The following is a 21544-nucleotide window of genomic DNA, read 5'->3' as shown; positions in this document are numbered from 1 at the left end:
GACTTCAATAGTGTTTTGAGTGGTGAGCAACATGTGAACAATGGCAGCTCCAGCTTGGGAAAATTAAAAAAACTGCAGATGCAGATTCTGACAAAGGGTTATCTCCACTCCTACAGGAGCAGCCCGACCTGCTGAGTATTTCTAACTTCCTCTGCTTTTATTTTAGTAGCTCCAGCTTTCTGGGACTGACTGCACAATTTGAAACCAGAAGTTTTTGGAATTTCAGATTTCATATTTATTGCCAGAGTACATACATGACATTACATACAACCCTGAGGTTCTTTTTCCTGCAGGTGTGGCAGAATTACTATTTATTGGCAGTGCAAAAAAAAACTGACTCAATGTACACGTTGACAAATAAAGAAATGTAAACAAACTGACTGTGCAATACAGAGATAGAAAACAATCAATAAGTTTGTTGTTGAGGAGTCTGATGGTGGTGGGGTAGCAGTTGTTCCTGAACCTGGTGGTGCAGATCCTGTAGGAGCAGCGAGAACAGAACGTGTGCTGGATGGATAGTGTGGATCCTTGATGATTGCTGCTGCTCTCTGATGACAGTGTTCCCTACAGATGATCTCAATGGTGCTTAAGGTTTCTCTGTGATGTCCTGGGCTGTGTCCACTATATTTTGCAGGGGTCTATATATGCTCAGGGGTCAGGCCGTCATGCATCTGGTCAGCATCACGATCAGTATTATCAGCAGTAATGGTGGTGATACCAAAATGTTCACCCTTATTATAACTACAAGTTAAACAAGGGTCCCTGCAATCTCTGTGTTTTCATTGGATCTGTTGAGCCAACACAGACAAGATCTCCAACTCTTCCTCTATAACACTGATGATGACGTTGGTACTGTCTCCTGCACCCATGATGAGCTTATCAACTTTATCCATTTTGCTGTCATCTTCCACCCTGCCCTCAAATTTACTTGGTCCATCTGTGGGAACTCTCTCCCCTTTTTTTTAATATCTTTTATAAACCCATTAACTCCTACATTTACCTTGACTACACTTCTTTGCACCGTCTCCTATAAGAATTCTATTCCTTTCCCTCAAATCCTCTGTCTCCTTTGCATCAGCTCCCAGGATGAGGGACTTCCATTCCAGAACATCTGAAATGTCCTCCTTCTTAAGAAAATGTGGCTTCCTCTCTACTGCTATTAACTCAGCTGTCACTTGCAAATCCTCTATCTCCCCTGATCCCTCACCTCCCAATTTTAACAAGGACAGGGTTCCCCTTGCCTTTACATACCATACCATCAGTCTCCACATCCAACATATTTTCCACAGTTTCCATCATCTACAAAGGGATCCCATTGCCAATCACATCTTCCCCTTCCCTCAGCTCCCAACTTTGCTTTCCACATAGATCACTCTCTCCATGAATCCCTCATCCACGCATCTCTTCCTACTAATCACTCCCTTGGTACTTACTGCTGAGACTGCAAGAAATACTAGAAGAAATACTTCTTCTTCACCAATATTTGGGGCCCTAAAGTCCTTCCATGTAAAGCAACACTTCACATGAATCTGTAAGAGTAATTAATTGCATCTAGTGCTCCAGATGTGGCATCATCTGCATCAGCAAGACTGGATGAATTCTGGGAGATTGTTTCATTGGGCACCTTGGCTCTGTCTGCTGCAACAGCAAGGACCTCCTAGTGATCAATCCACCATCCAATATATGCCAAACTGAAGCCATCTGAAAAATGGAGGAACAACATCCATATTCCGTCTTGGCAGTCTCCAAGCAGATAGCATGAATGTCAACTTCTCCAGTTTCTTCATCCCCCTCCCATGGGACTTTCCCTTTTTCCTCATCCCTTTGTCTCGTTTCCCACAGCTCCACACCCCTTTCTTTCCTTCTGTCAGAGAGCTACCCTCTATCCTCTCCCCATCGCTTGTCTGCTTTTTTTCTCTTCTCCCCCCTCCCCCACCCCAACATGTACATTATCTCTTAGCTATTAGCCTGTGCTCCGCCCCACCCCTTCCTCTCTCCTCTCTACCTCCCCTTCCACCCACCTATTTATTCGGGAGTCTAGCTTTGTTTCCACATTCAGGACAAGTTGCTCTGGCCTGAAACATTGATTGCCTTTGATTTCTTGTGGATGATGCAGAGTTTCTCCAGCACTTTTATGTTTTGTATTATAACCTACTGATTGCTTTTATTTGGTATTTGTTCTTTAACAATGTTGCTATTTGGGATGCATTTGCTTGCTATTTACCATCATTATTTTCATAAAGTACCATGAAAACAAAATCTATGCTTGTATTTTTTAAACTTATTTTTCAATGCCTTTGATCTTATAAACTCTTTTTAAGATGGTATAAAGTTCTAGCACGTGTTACTATTTTCCTTTGGTTTTAATTGTCACAATTTATGGTCAACTCTCCACTGGTAATGTTTGTTGAGGTTCAAGTTCGAGCCCTATTTCATATCTACCATTAAGCAGAAACTTCAAAGCTATTATTAAGAAATACGGAATGGTGTTAAACCATTCATTCAAACGAGGCATTGAATCAAAATCGGGCTGCCGCTGGATAAGAAGAGATCCTGCGTGTAATATTCGGAGTGCAACCAAATCTTCCAGCCAAAAATCTTTCCATTTGTCGAATGATGATGTCTACAAAGTACTAGGGACCATTCATTTCATGCACTTGTATTTCTCCAGATGCGATAAACAACTGAATCAATTTTCGATACAATACTCAAATTGAACCCTGTTGTAATACAAAAATAATTGGTTGATATAATGTGCTTTGAGATATTTGAAAGAAATGATATGAGACTCTCTGTACTGAGTAAATTAATTTATGTATTGAATTACATTTTTCGGATAAATAAAATACAGACCAAAAATAGCCTGTAGCGCAAAAGCATCACAGTAATATTGTAAGTAGTGCTGTGTCTCTCAACTTTGGTATTTGGGTTTATTGCTGACCTCTGGTGCTGTGTGTGTGAAGTTTGTATGCCCTCCCTGTAGCTTGGGGTATCCCCGGGTGATCTTTGCATGGCAAAGACACATTGGATGTTGTAATTTGACCATATTGCAGGGAAATGCAGGGGTAGGATGGTGTCAGTAAGAGAATAGCCTTCAAGGAAATGTGGAATGGGATGCCTTTATTACTGCAGTAGTCTTAGTGGGCTCAATGGCCTCCTGCCTCAACACCAAATACAAAAAAGTGAAAGGTTTGTGCAACCCCCAAGCACTCAAACTCCAGTCCTGCAGTAACCAATTGAACTGCAAAAAATCCTAACATTTAACCCTCAATTTCCCCAATGAGCAAAGTACTGCGGACATTTATGACTTTGATTATACCTTTTCTTGTGCCTAAAATAATTAGCATTATGAATGGTATCAGCACGTTTCTAGATTATATTTTGTAATCTCTCAATTTTATCACAATATTATTGTCATTTTGCTGCACTTGCGGTGCCTTAATTTCCACTCAACATCTTCACACATTTAGGGGAAAAAATCTTTTAAAAATATTTTTTATTGATTTTAATAAAGAATTTATATGAATAATACAATTCTATAAAATGATAAGTATGGTTACACAAAATTAATAAAACCTTCTGTATATCAAAAACACACATAAGTTGTAAATCATATCCTTAATTTGTATTCCAAGTATTATATTTTTATATAAAAGAGCTAATAACAAAAAGTATAAAGAAAAAAGAAAAAGAGAAAAAGGAAAGAGAAAAAAGTTACAAATAAAAAGCAAGGAAAATTATAATACAAAGGAGAAAATGTAAAACCCTTACCTAACAGTGATGCCAGATGCTATATGTAAGTAATTAAAAAAAAGAAAATGTGAAAATGGAAAAGATACAAGTCAGACAATTAAATTGCATTGAAGTGAAGTTATAAAGTAAGAAAGTGAATCATAAATGTTTCCCATAACATCTGAAAGCTGACGAGGACATTTACCCCTCCATAAATCTTCGTCCGCGAAGCCAAGCCAAAGAAGAATTGAACAATGAATCTTTTCCATATTCAAACAAGACATGATGTCACACAATCACTGATCATGAGTAGGTGGGGCAGCATTTTGCCCACGTCGCCAAAAGTGAGTTAAAAGAGATAGTGCAACTCTGAACCAGAGACAAAGAAGAATCATTCCCTCCCATTGTACCAAAAAGGGCTACCAAAGGGCTTGGTATTAAATCTATATTAAAAATGTTTGACAACATATGGAAAATGTCTCTTTAGTATCTTTCTAGACTAGGAAAAGTCCAGAACATATGAATTAATGATGCTTCTCCGCTCTTATACCTATCACAATAGAAATCCATATCAGAACAAAAATGAGACAATTTAGCCTTAGACATATGTGCTCTTTGTACCATTTTAAGTTCTATTAAACCATGATGAACACACAACAGAGTTATTAACCAACTCAAGAATTATGTCCCAATCCACATCTGATATAGTCAAATATAAATCATGTACCCAAGCAGTGTTAATTTTAGCTAATGAAGTCTAATTTAAACATAACAATATCTCGAAAATAATAGATATTAATCTTTTATGAGAATGACATTAATCTAAAAAACTCATCTCCAAAATTTGATTCAAACTCTATTGGGAAATCAGATAGTTGTGACTCAAGAAAATGCTGGACTTGCAAATATGTAAAAAAAATTAGATTTAGACAGGTTAAATTTAGCAGAAAGCTGCTCAAATTATATAAAATATCCATGAATGAACAGATCTTTAAAACTTTGAATACCCATCTCTGAAAAATTGTATCGTGCAAAGAAAGTTGAAAAAATAATTGGATACGATAGGGCTTGAAAGAGAGAAATTATGAAATGCAAAATGTTTTCTAAACTGTATGTTATGTACTTGCCATCTGGAAAAAACTCCTGAAGTGTATTCTTTCATTGGATGCAGAAAAGTTTTTGATTGAATACAATGGGCATATCTATTTACAACCCTTGAAAATTTTAATTTCGGTTCTGATTTTATTTCATGGGTTAAATTATTGTACTTATGGCCATCCACCACAATTCTTACTAATTTAGAACAATCCCAGCCTTTCAATCTTCACTTGTTAAGGGTGCCCATAAAGTCCTCTATTATTTGATCAAGTGATTGAACCATTGTCAATTGCATTTTGTGAGTGTAAGGACATCTTGGGGAAAGGGATTGAACATAAGGTCTCCCTTTATGCAGATGATCTTTTACTTTTCATCTCAGGTCCAGTGTTCTCCCTCCCCCATATGATGTAATTACTTTCACAATTTCAGGATATAAATTGAATATGCATAAAAGTGAACTTCTTCCATTGACTTCTTCTGCCGCAGTGGGTGGTGGTTCCCCTTTTAATTGTTAAAAGTTAATTGACATGTCTTGGTATTACAATTACAAAGAATCATAAACATCTTTTTCAGGAGAATGAACTTGGTGGGCTTAAACAAGTGAAGAATTCTTTACCCAATGGTCACCTTTGTCTGCAACTTTAGTTGGCTATATCAGTTCTATTAAAATAAATATTTTACCTAAATTTTTATATCTTTTCAATCTGTTCCAATATTTGTTCCGAAATCATTTTTGGCTTACTTGACTCGGCCATATCCTCTTCCACATCCTCACCTTAATAAAATTCTTCTACAGAGATCTAAGAGAATAGCTCTGCCTAACTTCAGATTTTACAATGGGGCAGTCAATATATGAAGTCTTACATTTTGGTCCTTCTTAATATTCTGACTGCCCATTATATGGGAATCAATGGAGCTGAATTCCCCCCCACCCCTCCAAAAATAAACCTGTCTAATTTAGCTCTTCTTGGCTTTTCACTTCCACTTTCAAGTAAGTTAATAGATAATCCAATTATTAAATATTCTGTGAGAATTTGGGTACAGTTAGCAAAAAAAAATCTCTCAAAATATTCCATTCTGAAAAAATATAATGCGAATTGTTTTTGTATATCGCACTATTATGTTTAACTGGTTGGATGCTATTCGTCATTCATTGGCTTTGTCATTGACTTGGCATAATAACAATAAAGTTGAATCTAATGTAATGTACAAGACAATGAGAGGGGACAATTAAATATTTCACAGTTTGCTTGAAAGGAAGAAAACTTTCCAACGCTTGATCAGGATAAAATAGTCACTTGCCAAACTTCTTTGCAATGTATTATCAAGCAGAATTTAGCGCCGTTACAGTGGGAGATGAAGCCATCTCAACACCCTTTTATATTTTTCCAAACTATTTTTCGAAAATAGAGGGAGTGCTGGCTCCCCGCGAGTTCCAGTCCGAACGGGGCACTCACCTGCGGGGCGCCCGTCCGGCTTGATTGACAGGAATCCCGGGAATCCCCGCCCCGCCGAGGCCGACAGCAGGGGGCGGAGCGTCCCGGGATCTACCTGCGCCCGTTGCGGCTTGAGGAACCCTCGAGGGAAATCGTCGTTTGGGCTGCGCACTCTCAAAGCAGCTCGCTCGCCTCCTCTTTTTGAGGGGGGGGATCATAAAACACCGCGAGCAAGGCTGAGTGGATGTTCGGGCCAGCAATGGATTAGGGGCAGCACTTCCCATCGTTTGGAGCGACCGGATCAAGTGAGGTGAGGCGGACAGGTGAGCCGGGTCACGGGCAGGAGCCACAAGTTGGAGGTGGCCGAGAGCGTGGGCATTCTGGAGGTTGGTGCGCCGAGAGGGTGCCGGCGCGCGGTCTCGGCGTGGGCATGTTGCCGCCTGCAATTATACTTTCCGTGCTTTCAAGCAGGTCGAAGGGGGCCGGGGCCATGGCGGACGGTGGGAAGAGCAGCTGGTGGAAGTCGATGACCGTGAAGAAGAAGTCGAAGGAGCTGACGGACAAGGGGGCAGGGCAGGAGAAGGGGCAGTTTCCCACAGACAAAACCACGGCGCGGGAAAACAAACATCCCAATGTGATGGAGGAGAAAGAACTCTCGGAGAAAGGCTTCAGCGAGAAAAGCACGCGCAGGAACCTCAAAATCTCCCGCTCGGGCCGGTTCAAGGAAAAGCGCAGGGTGCGGGCCACTCTGCCCGAGAGCAGCAACTTCTTTGAAGGCACCGCCAACGGGACGACAGCTGATGACAAGTGAGGCACCGTCCCGCTCCGGGGCTCCCGCCGGCGCCGGACCTTCAGCACACACTCGTGGCACATCTTCAGCTCTTGATTTAAAAGTTGAATTAAAAACTGAAATGAAATAGTCGTGAACAATGGGTTAAATATTTATTGTAATCCAGATCCCCCACTGGAGTAGATTGATTTAAAAAAAAATCTGATTCCTTTCCCATCAGGTTCACCTGCAGCTTCGGGTTGCGGATCAAGCCTTGTTTTGATTCCGACCTTTGCAGGGTGGCGGAGAGCGGACGAGAGGGAGGGAAATGGTCCTTAATATTAGGGGGGGGGGGGGGCAATCGCATGTTTGTAGCCTTGATAAAACGTTTTAAGATCAGCAACTCCAAGCAGTTGTTCTTTTGAAATTAAAGAGGTTGAGCAGTTTTTTTTTAATATATAACAAAATAAAGTGAAGCATTTTCAGGAAAAATATCAATGCGTATTTCATACCTGCTGACTGCTGTGTTTAAATATAGCTTGAAAAGGTGTGGATTTCTCTCTCTCTCTCTCTCACGCAGTCTATTTTAAAAGTTAATCATTTGCGAAAAGGTAGCGTTAAACCCGAAACGCAACACACCCAGTCATCCGACACGTAGGGCTGAAAGGATTATGTTTGGAGTTTTGCCACGACATTGGTGTGTGCGTGTCTGCTTACTGTTTACCATTGCAATTCTTCAACAATCATCGAGAATAACCAAGTATCCATTTTTCAGTGGACATTTCAGCAGACTTAAGTGTGGGAAGGTAAATCGGGAGTTGATAGGAGACTCTGTAGTTATTTGACTTTAAAAAGGGGACCCTGGCAGCAGGCCCTGATGTAAGGCTGCGTTCAGGCACTGGTACCTTTTCCCAGGTTCAGGTGGGGAAGCTGCAAAGTTTGCTCAAGTTGGCAGTCCTTTGCCACCATTCTGTGCCCTGGTGAATGTGACTTTCTTTGAGGTGCACGTTATTTTGTGTTAACTCTTTGCACTACTTTGATGTTTCATAGAAAGTTCATTGTTAAAATAGACCAGAAGGTTACTTCAAACATGATGCGGTAAGACCTGGGTAAAACGTTCCTCTGCATCAAACAATTGATAGCGAGCTTTGATCCGGCTCCGTGACATTTCCGGGATAACATCAGTTACACTCTTGCTCTGATTTTCTTCCAGAGAGCATGATGCTTCCTACCAAAGTCTTGTTAGGATGTGCAATTTTAAAAAAACTTATCCTGATATTTTACAGGTAACAAGATTTCATGGTATTTCCTTTATGGCAAAGAAGAGCTATTATGTAACACAGTGTTTCTCGACCTTTTTCTTTCCACTCACATACCACTTGAAGTAATCCCTATGCTATCGGTGCTCTGTGATTAGTTAGGAATTGGGAAGGTTGAGAATTCACTGCTCTCGGCCAAATTGTGACTGAAATATTTTGCTTGAGAAAAATTGTCATTGGCCCATTCCTTTGGAGTTGTGAAACTGTGCACATAACAAGTCAATTAGGTACAATTAAAACAGTGGTTTTCAAACTTTGTCTTTCTAACCACATACCACCTTAAGCAATTCGTTACTAATCACGGAGTGATTAGTATCTGAGTGGAAAGAAAAAGGTCAAGAACCCCTGATTGTAACATTCAATATTATTTGAATAATCAACAAGGTCGTCATTTTTATTTGCATTAAGGTGCAAAAATATTTTGTGGGTTAATTTCAAACTTTTCAAATGAATTAAGTATCAGATGGTGAGGTTTATTCAATACTGGTTTATATAAAAGCTAAATGAGATTGTACAATCAATACGATCATGCCAATTTGCAGAAGACAGCTCATGATAAGCAAATGAAATACAATGTTGGAAAGTGTACTTTGGTAGAAGAAATAAATGGGCAGACAATTTTCTAAATGGCAAGAAAATGGAAAATTCCTAGATGCAAAGGGACCTAGGAATCCTCATGTAGGAGACTCTGAAGCTAAACTTGTAGGTTGAGTCAATATTGAAGAAGGTAAATGCAATGCTCGCATTCATTTCAAGAGAAAAAGAATACAATAAAGGGGATGTGATATTAAGGTTTTATAAGGTAGTGGTGAGAACTTCACTTGAGTATTGTGAGCAGCTTTGGGCTCCTCATTGAAGAAAGGATGTGCTGACATTGGAGAGGGTTCAGAGAAGGTGCACAAGGATAATTCTAAGAATGAAAGGGTTACCATATGAGGAACATTTGACCTATACGCATTTAAATTTAGGAGAATAAGGGGAGATCTCGTTAAAACATTTCAAATGTTAAAAATCACAGACAGAGTAGGTGTTGAAAAGTTGTTTCCCTTGCTGGGACAGACGAGGATAAGAAGGCAAAATTTCAGGATTGAAGGACGTCTGTTTAGAACAGAGATGCAGAGGAATTTCTTTAGCCAGAGGGTGGAGAATCTGTGTAATTTGTTGCCACAGGTAGTTATGAAGGATTTAAGGCAGACATTGATCGGTACTTGATTAGACAGGGCATCAAAGGTGATGAGGAGAAGGCCAGCCCTTTGGGGCTGATTGGGAAAATAGATCAGCTCATGATTGACCGATGGAGCAGACTCACTGGAAATAGCCTATTTCTGCTCCTATGTGTTATGGTCTATAGGAGTTATTACAGATTGCATCAAAATGAGAAAATTAAGGAAATTTCGTTCAATCCTTAAAATGTAATGCTTGCATATGAAACAGTTTTTTGATTTGTTAAATTGATTCTGATGTGGCAATATTATGAGAAAAACAAATTGCGAAAAAAGCAGAGCTGAAGAACAGTAAATTCATGATAATCTGGGAGTATTGTAAATCATACCCCAGAAGGAGGGATGTGGCAGAGAATATATGTGAATGTAATTTTATGAATCCTGTTATTGCTGAGGGTGAATTTAAAAAGCCTTCCAATAAAAGTGGTATTCAACCCAACCATTCTCCTTAAAATTATACTTTTCAGAAGATGACAATGAAGTACGATTTATTAAAACCTTGGGATGCTAATGCAAGTTATTTTATTCTGATTGCATTTAATCAAATGTATATTTTTCATTTAAGCAGAGCTAATTAAAACTGTTCATTGTGGTCATTGAGCAATGAAATTAAATCTTGTAATAGACAAACTATTTTAATCAACAGGCCAGTACTCAATATTTTGCTTCAGGCTTTTCTTAGGTGAGAATAATATAAAGTATTTGGTCTTTACTTTCTGATTAACAATAGTTTATGACCTGAAAAAGAGATTCTGTGGAAGTTTTAAATTAATTTAGATTCATTGGAATAAGCCTTGTTTATGCATGTGGTAATGTTATTGCAACCATAAAGTAGTAACTTAATTACTATAACTTATGAAAAATATTAATTGTAAAAATTAAGTTAGTCAAATGTCCAATAACTTAAGTACACAACAGGCCATTTTATCCAAAAGTTTGTGAAGGAAAATTCTGTCTTTAACTATTAATGCTAAATGTGCACTAAAGGGTTAGCTCTTTGTTCATTTGATCATTTTCATGGTGGGAACAAAGATCTGAAGGTGGATCCGTTATTGGCAGCCAATAATCTCACACCCATTCAATATTTGGAAATCACAAATATACTGAGTGTTATCAGAAAAAAATTGAATAGTAGACCTCATTTGTCGATCTTGGAGCAGATAATCAAGATGGGTGGGGGGGGGGGAGAGAGAGGGGGAGATGCAGGTTGGGGGAGGAGGTGAACTTTAGCAGCTGCCACACGTGGATTACTTAAAACCAAGGAAGCTCAAAATACCGGAATTATAGGAGCACAGATAGCTACTTATAGGACTGGAACAGATAAGAAGTTGGGGCAGGAAAAACGATTAAAGAATTGAAAGAATCAAATCTTTTCTCAATGGAAATAGGGATGATGGAAAATTCAGATGGTGCAAATTAGGACATGAAGACCAAAACTTTGGATTGCCTATCGTTTAGAGAATGTAAAACAATTAAAGATATTCAGGTGTCCATTGGGATAGTAGATTCCAAAAGTAGTAAAGTATTACCAGCAGCTGAGGAAGGTTAAAGTTCATAACGTCATGCAGTTGGAAAATTGGCGATCTTTCTGATGCCCTTAAATTGGTTGAAAAGCTTCTTCTAGGATCAAATATAACACTACAAATTAATTTTTCCTGGGGGCAAAGATGATAAGTATACAGGGTGTGAGTGGAGATCAAAGAGATGGTCTTTTGAATCCCTGCAATTTAATTAAAGAAAATTTGTGCTAACTTGAGATTGGATGTCAGACTTCTTCTTTGGCTTGGCTTCGCGGACGAAGATTTATAGAGGGGGGTAAATGTCCACGTCAGCTGCAGGCTCGTTTGTGGCTGACAAGTCCGATGTCAGACTAAGATCATGCTAAATCCATTGGCAGCACAATTGAGAGAGCGGAGAATTTTTAACAGATGCATAAAACGACATGCATTTGGATGATATTACCAAGAAACTGAGACCTCGATGAAATCCTTTTGGAATGGCAGGAAGTGAAATGGAGACTGTATTGATAAGAATGGGATTAAGCAAATGCAGTTGTACTATTGCTGGATAGTGGGAAATTATTAAAGAACCATAATGTGCTCAACTATTTTAACAACAATAACAGATAGTCACATTGTAACACTAAATGCTGTTTCGATACTGGAAGAGAGGTTAAAATTCAAATAGTGATTTGAGCATGGAGTTCCAGGAAAGATGGTGGAGAATCCAAGAGATGGTAGCATGTGAAAGATTTTAATGGACTAAAAGAAGTTTCAAAATTGGGCTGTAGTTGGCAGGACCGGAGAGTTTTTTGTTTGTGGAGGTAAACTTGGGGAGCAGATGTGAAGGAGAGGAAGAATCTACCTGAGGAGGAAAGATTGCTGACTATGTCACTTTGGTGGAAACAAAGTGGAAGGTGGGAATTAACAATTAAGTAACATATGGTAAAACACGGTTGCAGCGGTTGCAGGGGAAAATTGGTTGGTTGGGGTTGGATGTTGGGTTTTTCCTCCTTTGCCTTTTGTCAGTGAGGTGGGCTCTGCGGTCTTCTTCAAAGGAGGTTGCTGCCCGCCGAACTGTGAGGCGCCAAGATGCACGGTTTGAGGCGATATCAGCCCATTGGCGGTGGTCAATGTGGCAGGCACCAAGAGATTTCTTTAGGCAGTCCTTGTACCTCTTCTTTGGTGCACCTCTGTTACGGTGGCCAGTGGAGAGCTCGCCATATAACACGATCTTGGGAAGGCGATGGTCCTCCATTCTGGAGACGTGACCCACCCAGCGCAGCTGGATCTTCAGCAGCGTGGACTCGATGCTGTCGACCTCTGCCATCTCGAGTACTTCGATGTTAGGGATGAAGGCGCTCCAATGAATGTTGAGGATGGAGCGGAGACAACGCTGGTGGAAGCATTCTAGGAGCCGTAGGTGATGTCAGTAGAGAACCCATGATTCGGAGCCGAACAGGAGTGTGGATATGACAACGGCTCTGTATACGCTTATCTTTGTGAGGTTTTTCAGTTGGTTGTTTTTCCAGACTCTTTTGTGTAGTCTTCCAAAGGCACTATTTGCCTTGGCAAGTCTGTTGTCTATCTCGTTGTTGATCCTCGCATCTGATGAAATGGTGCAGCCGAGATAGGTAAACTGGTTGACCGTTTTGTGTGCCCGATGGAGATGTGGGGGGGCTGGTAGTCATGGTGGGGAGCTGGCTGATGGAGGACCTCAGTTTTCTTCAGGCTGACTTCCAGGCCAAACATTTTTTACTAACCGTGTCTGCCTGTCCCGCATCGGACTTGTCAGCCACAAACGAGCCTGCAGCTGACGTGGACATTTACCCCCTCCATAAATCTTCGTCCACAAAGCCAAGCCAAAGAAGAAAGAAGAACATATGGTTAGAACATAACATAAGAACATACAAATGAAATAAGGAGTCAGTCATTCAGCCTTATTGTGCCTTTTCTAACATTCATTTTTATTTCTGATCTTTCCTGCACTATCCTGTTTCCCTGATTTCCTTGAATGAATAGGAGTGTGCCTTGTGGGCAAAAAAAAATCTTTAAAGATTTGAGGTGAGATTGGAGAGAAACTGAAGAAAGAGATTGGTACACTGTCAGGTTGGAGGCTGCATGGGAGATGTGGCTTAGTGAGCCAAGGGAAAGGAAAGAAATGCCAGAGGTAGATCATATAATGGTATTGATCTTTGTTGGAAACCTCATACAGGGCACAAATATGACTCTACAAAATGTTTGTTCAACCTTAGACTGTTGTTGAGGACAAAGATGGCTAGAAAACAGTTTATGGAGGAGAACCAAGAATGTAGTTTCAGTATTGCTGTGATTTTCCCAACTTTGTGAAGCTACTCTAATAGGTCTTGCATTTTCATTGTAGATAGCATGAAGAAGTCAGAGAGAAGAGTTTAAGAAGATGATTTTCAGTAGAGAAAAGGAGCCAGGGCTTGCATGTGCATTGCTGGATAATACTGGAATTGTGAGGGGCTTGTGAAAAGAAGAAGACCAAAAAGTAGCCCAGGCAGGTATGGAGGTAAAGAGCTAAATTTCTTGCTTGTCCATTTTGGTTTGAATTTCCTAACCTAAGGAGAAGATGCTATGAAGCAAACCCAGTTAAATGGTCACACGAGTGTAATGTTTTTTTTAAAGTAGGATAGCAATCAGAGAAGCATATAGAAGTGTGCCAAAGCCTGAGTTACAGAGTGCCATAGAGAATGAAGAACCAAGGATAGAGAGATAAGATTCTGAAATTGCAATGGAAAATGAAGATGGAAATATTATGAGAGATCATGACGACACCTGTCTTTGCCTACGTTTGTGTTTGCTTGATAATTTAAGTACTGCACATAGGACAATCATGGAGGGAAAGTTACACACTAGATTTCCCATCCTTTTAATCTTACATGTAACTCCCAGAGTCCTTTTACCATCTTCAAGTTTTAAGTAAGGATTGAAATGGGATACTTTCCATTTCTCTTGAAGAATTCCACTTTAACACTTCAACTTTAATGCTATCATCCTCCTAAGTACCATGTGAATGCTGCAGTATCTCTTAGAAACTATGCTGCACTAACTCATCAATGCTTCAAGCTCATAGTTTGTGCCACCTAGAAAAACAAGCACAGCAGGCACAAACAAATATTTTGAGTGGGAGGTTCCTCAATGTGTTGTGCATCATTTTAATTTGTAAATATAGACCAGTACCTTCATTATTGCAGTGCCTGATCACTGCAAGTATTGGAATGGGCAATTAAGGGATATTCTTTAAATGTTCTAGTCACATCCATATTCCACAAGTGAATTGAAAATAACAAACCGGAGAATTGATTGAATCTCAGTTGCTTTAATTACTTAGATTAGGAGAGATAAATACAAGAGGACATGGCTTTAGGGTGAAAAGGGAAAGGTTTAGAAGGAACGTTTTCACCGAGAGAGTGGTGGGAGTGTGGAAAGAGTTGCCATCTAATGAGGTAAATGTGGGCTCACTCTTGAGTTTTAAGAATAAATTGGATAGATACATGGATGGGAAAGGTCTGGAGGGTTATGGACTGAGTGCAGGCCAATATTTTGGCACAGACTAGAAAGGTCAAATGGCCTGTTTTCTGTGCTGTGGTGTTCTATGGTAATTTGCTCTATGCATCTTATCTGTATGTTCTGATGAAGTGTCTTCAGTCTGAAATGTTATCTCTCACTCCTTCTGGAGTTGGTGCCTGACCTCTAGGTGTTTCCTGTATTTTTTATTTTTATTTCAGATTTTCAGTTCTTAATTTTCATTATTCAGTATGTAGGAATGTCAAATTCATTCCCCATGATTTTCTAGATTGAAGTGATATATCCTTAGAAGTTTGCATTGTTCACTTCTTGATCACAAGATATCTGCTTGACTCATTGAATTGCATTTATAATTGTTTAAAAACCTTCCAGTGTACAGGTGTAAATGCCACAGGTTTATTCTTGAATGATTCAAGAATTTGTTTATTTAAGATCAGAATGTAAAGATTATCTCAGATATAAATTGCAACAGTAAAAATTGCAAACAGATTACAAACTATATGATATTTGTGATTCAAAATAAAATGAAATTGTATATCTTATAAAACTGAAATAAAACAGAAAATCTTAGAAATGCTCATGCTAAGCAGACCTGGAACAGACCAGGAAAAAATGCATTTTACTTTAATGATCTTTAATCAGAATGTGAAATAAATTTTGAGGCAGGGAATGCAAGGAGGGAAAATGTCAATTAAATGTTGAGATAGAGTAGAAGAGAGATGGGATTTAGCAGCAAAGTCGTTGATATAAGGTGGACCTCGAGCAAATATAATTGGCAGGAACAGATTCATTGCAATACCTGCTCTCGAGAAAAGAACAAGGGTACACTTGTGATCCAAAACTGTTAATCTCCATCACTGTCCTAATTTATTGCCATAGGTGGAAAACAAGTGGATCACTCATTGCAGGACATTGAGTTTCAAATCCACTACTGTGGGTGTAGTCTTTATATGCAACTGTTCAATGCTGTTGGAAGGCAAGTAGACAAAGATGAGCTAATTGGATTTCAAGGTCATGTAGCTCGAGATGGTCATGGAGAGGGCAGTTCCAGGCACAAGTGGATACCTAGTGCTTTTCCTGCGGCTCTTGGGTATCTTGGTGATGACAGATTTGCCGGAGCCGGAGATAAGCTAGGAAGATCAGAGTTTAATGTCATATACATAAGTACAATGTACAAATGCACCAGTTTTCTTCCTGGGTCCAGCAAACAGGTACATAAAATGCAATAGCAAAATTTTAAATTTCCACATTATGCCAAAACAGAAAAATCGATAATAACCTGAGCTTCTAAATATATTTTCATCAGAGATGTCAAGGTGGGCTGTAGTTTCTCTGTGAAGTCTGTGAATACTGGCTCATTATTCTGTCCTGAGGTTCCTGACTTACCTTGAGTAGCCTATCAATGCTGTAATGATGCCTTTAGTAACATAATACTGTCAGTGATACCAATACGAAGCCATCCTTTGAGTGAACAACTCTTCAAACGCTCCATAGTAATTTCTGCACAATTTGTGGAAGATGCTCGAAAGGCCGACATGGCCTGTTTCCGCTCTGTAAATGGTTATATGGTTATGTCAGAGCAGCCTCCATTCACCTCTAATGCTGCTTTGTCAGTTCTCCTGATGTCTGTAGAATGTATATATAAGTTGCAGGAACAAGGATGTGAAATGCTCTTATTTGTATGAGACAATTCCTCGATGATTTTACTTCCAATTTTTACAAGGAAAGCCAGAGACAGCTGTTACACAAATGGTGACATCATTACGTTCATATCTGAAGATGGGAAAATATCCAGTGCAATTAGCATGAATAGTACAGAGAAATACCCTATTCAATTTCATGAATGGCATTGTTTCACTCGTAAATGATAGCTTATGTAATCTACTCCACATGAGATCAGCATTTGTATGATTAGAGCCTAAATCATGGGTGCAACTAGATCACGTTTCTAAGCTTTTGTGTTTCCCATGACTTAATTTTGTTAAGGTGAGAAACAAACAACTCTCTTTAATTTTTCTACAATTATTTTTAGATTGGTAGAATACAGTTCAGAATAAAAGGGAAAAGAAGTCTTTTTTTTTTGTCATTTGTCATTTTTTAAAATCAGTTTGTGTCTTTTGACTTTAATCACCTTTTTTGTACAAATCAACCCTACAGAATTAAGTGTGGTGCCAGAAGGCAAATTCATCTTCAGCACCAGAAAGCCTTCAGAACCATGGAACATTATAGCACACAAAACAGGCCCTTCTAGTCTGTCCTAAACTATTATTCCGCCGCGTCTGGTGAAGTGCTGGAAGATACTGATCCAATCCTCTGGCATTTTACCTGTGGCTAAGGACATTTTAAATATCTCTGCCAAAGCCCCTACAATTTCTTCCTTCAAGTCCCAGCGAATATCTTGTCAGGGGCTGGGGATTTACCCACTCTTATTTGCTTCAAGACAGCAAGCAGCTCCCCCTCTTTAATATGTATAGGTTCCTTGCCTCCACTACTTCCCTAGATTTTGTGTAAGTTTCCTGAGTAAATACTGATGCAAAAAAAAACATTTAATATCTCCCCCATCTCTTCTGGTTCCATACATAGCTGGCCACTCTGATCTTCAAGGGGACAAATTTTGTCTTTTATTATCCTCTTGGTCTTAACATACCTGTAGAAACCCTTAGGATTTTACTTCACATTGTCTGCCAAAGTATCCTCATGTCTTTTTTTTTCCATCCTGATTTCCTTCTTAAGCTTTTTCTTGCATTATTTATACTCCACAAGAACTTCATTTGCTTCTTATTGCTTGTACCTGCTATACATCTCTCTCTTCTTAACCAGATTCCCAATATCCCTCAAAAACTAAGGTTCCCTATGCCTGTTAACTTGGCCTTTAATCCTGACTGGAACGTACACACTCTGTACTCTCAAAATTTGAAGGTCTTGCACTTACTTCATGCATTCTTGCCAGAAAACAGCTATTCTAATTCACCCTTTCTGGATCCTTTCTCATTTGGCCTTTCTCTAATTTAGAAACTCAACCTGAGGACCAAACCTATCCTTTCTTAATTAACTTGAAACTAATGACATTATGATTGCTTGTCCCAAAATGTTTCCCTACACATACTTCTGTTACCTGTCCTTGGAGCCGGCACCAAGAGGGGATGTGCGTGGGCATTGCCTTCCCCCCAAATGTGAACCCCCCCACCCGCAGCACTAATGCCACTAGCATCACTAGCCTCCACGTGATATAAGCAGTGTGTTTGTTACATCGGAGGGAGGGGGAATTGTGATGGTGGCAGCACACGGAGGATGTTCGTGGTAGGTAGGCAGGCACCCCCACCCCTGCCTCCCCCCCCCAGCTGAGTGAGTTTTCAAACATCAGATTATGCTCCCCTCCCCCCCCCCCCACAGTTACCCTAATGCCCTCAAATTAGATTTCTTCTGACACTGACCCTGCTTGTCCTTTCTCATTCCCTAATTGGAGATCCAGTATTGCATTCTCTCTTGTTGGTACCTCTGTTTAGATTTTAAAAAACTCCAAGCCATCCAGCCCTTTTACAGGATGGGAGTCCAAATCCAAATGTGGAAAGTTGAAATCTCTTACAATCACAACTTTGTTTCCAAAAGCTGTGGACAACCTCTTTACAGATTTTCTCCTCGATTCTCATTGAGTATTGGGAGGTCTATACTATAACCACAGGAGTGCGGTCATAACTTTCTTGTTCCTCAGCTCTACCATATTGCCTCAGTAGACGAGCCCTCTGATCTGTCCTATTTGAGCATAGCTGTGAGATTTTCTCTGACGAGCAATACCACTCCTCCTTGAAGAAAGTGAGATATTAAGAGTTAAGATTATAATGTTGGAGATCTGCCTCTATATTACATTCCCTTTTCATTTACTTCCACTGTGATTGCTCTGGGAATTATGAACTTACCTTCCATATGACGTGAATTTCCTTTGTATCCCGAAGGTTGCCTGGTAGTGCAGTTTAACTCAACATGGACAAAATAAACGTGCATAACAAACAGTTTGACAGGGCAGAATAGTCCAATCTGTACCAAGATTCTGGTAGTTCAAAACTGCACGTAGGGCATATGACATCATTGACAATTCTACTAGCAGAGCAAGGTGAAAAGACCTTCTAAAATGGAAAAAAAAAGCAGTGAAGCAGCAATAAAACAGTACTAATGGCTGTGAAATAACTATTCTAGGGGGTGTCTGTGTTTAAGAGAATCATAGACATTACAGCACAGAAAATGCCCTTCAGCCCTTCTTCCACTGACCTGCACCTATTCCATTCCCCTCCTATTTATGTTCCTGTCTGCATTTTTCATAAGTGTAAAAATTGAGCCCACATTCATCATTTCAGCTGGCATCTCATTACATAATCCCACCACTCTCTGTGTGAAGAAATTCCCCCAAAGTTCCACTCTCCCCTTTCACTCTTAATCCATGTTCTCTGATTTGTATCTCACCTAACCTTAGTGGAAAAAAGCCTGCTGGCATTTTCTCTAATTTTGTATACCTCTATCAAATCTCTAATTCTTCTACGCTCCAGGGAATAAAGTCCTAACCTGTTTAACCTTTCCCTGTAACTCAGTTTATCAAGTCCTGGCCACATACTTCTAACTCTCCTCTGCCCTCATTCAATCTTATTGACATCTTTCCTGTAGTTAGATGACTAAAATTGCATACAAAACTTTAAATTTGACTTCACCTATGTTTTGAACAACTTTACCATAACATCCCAACTCTGAGACTCAGTACAGGTACACAATCCTTTATCTGGAACTCTTGGGTGACAGTGTGTTCCAATTTCAGATTTTTCTGGATTTCAGAACAAAACCAGTTGCCCCAGATTTAAGCTCCCGAATTGTGCTGCCATATCCACCCCCTTCCAATTGCGCTGACGTCTCTCTCTCCTCTCTCCCTCACCCACCCAAGTCATGCTGCCATCTCTCTCCTTTCCCCCCCACCCACCCGAGTTGTGCTGGCGTCTCTCTCTCTCCTCCCCACCGCCCACCCAAGTCATGCTGCCATCTCTCTCCCCCACCACCCACCTGAGTCGCACTGCTGCCTCTCTCCCCCCTCATCCAACCTTGTCGTGCTGCCATTTCTCTCCCCTGTCCACCTGAGTCATGCTGCTGTTTCTCTCACTCTCCTCACTCACCCGAGTCATGCTGCCATCTCTCTTCCCCTCGCCCACCCGAGTTGTGTTGCCATCACCCTCACCCGCCCGAGTCGCGCTGCCATCTCTTTCCCCCCTCACCCAACCTAGTCGTGGTACTGTCTCTCTCTCTCTCTCCCCACCTCCGCTGTACCAGCACCAGAAAAAAAATGCTGGATTTTAGATGTCCGGATAAAAGATTGTGTGCCTGGGTACTTTGATTTATGAAGGGCAGTATACCAAAAGCTCTCTTTATGTCCCTATCCATCTGTGACACCACTTTTAGGTAATTATTTATCTTTATTCTCAGTTCTCTCTGTTCTACCGCACTCCTCAGTGCCCTACCATTTTCCATTTATGTCCTTTCTTGGCTCATCCTTCCAAAATACACCACCTCACACTTGTCTGCATTAAATTGCATTTGCCATTTTTCAGCCCATTTTTCCAGCTGGTCCAGTTCCTCTGCAAGCTTTGAAACTTTTCTTGCTGAACGTGACGCCAACATTTTGCTATCTGCACACTTGCTGTTAAAATTTGCTGCATTATCATCTAGATGACAAACAACAATGGACCCAGCACTTATCTTTGAGACACTCCACTAGTCACAGGCCTCCGGTCAGAGACAATCATCTACCACACTCTGGCTTCTCCCATACAAGTAAATGTCAAATCCAGTTTACTACCTCACCATGAATACTGAGCAACTGAACCTTCCTGACTAACCTCGACACGGGAAATTGTCAAATGCCTAACTAAAGTCCATGTAGAAAACATACATAGCCTTTCCTTGTAACTTGAAAACAGCTATGTTAAACATGACATACCATGTTGATTATCCCTAATCAGTCCTGACTATCCAAATACTTGAATATCTGATCGCTTAGAAAACCTCGCACTAACTACTACAGATGTCAGGCACTGGTCTGTAATTTCCTGGGTTATTTTTGGATCCATTTTAAAACGGAACAACATAAGCTACCTCCCAATCCTTTGGCTCCTCTCATGTGGCTAAGAACATTTTAAATATATATGCCCAGTCCCTGCAATTTCTGCACTATCTCTCCTCGAGGTCTGACTCCGAGAGAATATCTAGTGAGATCCTGGGGATTTATTCACTTTAAGACAACAAGCACCTTTAATCTGTATCAGTTCTATGACCTTGTTATTAGCTTGCCTCATTTTCCTACTCTCTGGCAATTTCCTGAGTAATTACAGATGCAAATTAAAATTTAAGATCTTCCTATCTTATCAGGATCCATACATAGCTGTGTTTAAGTTAGTTAACTTGCTGTCTGAATATCCCTCTTAATTTCTATTGAACACTCTGCTGTTAAGTACAGCATGACACTGATATTTAAAGTTTGTGTTTCACCATTACTAAACTACGGCTCTCAGGCTACATTTTAGAAGTTGATGTTAAAAAATAATTTTTAATGGCAGATGGAATATGTGCGCGCGCGCGCGCGCGTGCACACACACACACACACACACACACACACACACACACACACACACACACACACACACACACACACACACACACACACACACACACACACACACACACACACACCAGGTCCTGCTGGCGTTCCCATTCCTCCCATCACCATTCTCTGCAGAAACCTCATTATAGAAGAAGAATTTTACACAGCTTGTTAAAACTAAAATATACATAAGGTGATTAATTTAATTTACATGCAAATACCACAGCCATGGATATTTTATGTTTAATTAAGCAGAGTTTAATCCATCCTCACTGATAC

The 21544-nt window shown here is 40.1% G+C and overlaps 2 protein-coding genes across 2 annotated transcripts in view; both read left to right on the top strand.

Moving 5' to 3' along the window:
• The first annotated feature begins 6557 nt into the window (after positions 1–6557).
• Positions 6558–21544, top strand: part of LOC138751589 (WAS/WASL-interacting protein family member 2-like) — a 143602-nt gene continuing 128615 nt past the window's right edge. Inside the window, exon 1 of the mRNA XM_069914068.1 lies at positions 6558–6576. The gene's annotated coding sequence lies outside the window, so the exon portion shown is untranslated. The remainder of the gene's footprint in view (positions 6577–21544) is intronic.
• LOC138760311 (proline-rich protein 15-like) lies at positions 6757–7077 on the top strand. Its single transcript, XM_069930762.1, has one exon. It carries the CDS (start codon positions 6757–6759, stop codon positions 7075–7077), a length of 321 nt encoding a protein of 106 aa, XP_069786863.1.

The sequence above is a fragment of the Narcine bancroftii genome, chromosome 1 (assembly GCF_036971445.1).
Source record: "Narcine bancroftii isolate sNarBan1 chromosome 1, sNarBan1.hap1, whole genome shotgun sequence".
Classification (NCBI taxonomy): Eukaryota; Metazoa; Chordata; class Chondrichthyes; order Torpediniformes; family Narcinidae; genus Narcine; species Narcine bancroftii.
The sequence above is the reverse complement of the archived record's forward strand: the minus strand, read 5'-3'. Positions and strand labels throughout refer to the sequence as shown.

Coding starts and splice junctions, on each gene's coding strand:
- LOC138760311 (XM_069930762.1), top strand. CDS start 6,757: ATGGCGGACGGTGGGAAGAGCAGCTGGTGGAAGTCGATGACCGTGAAG.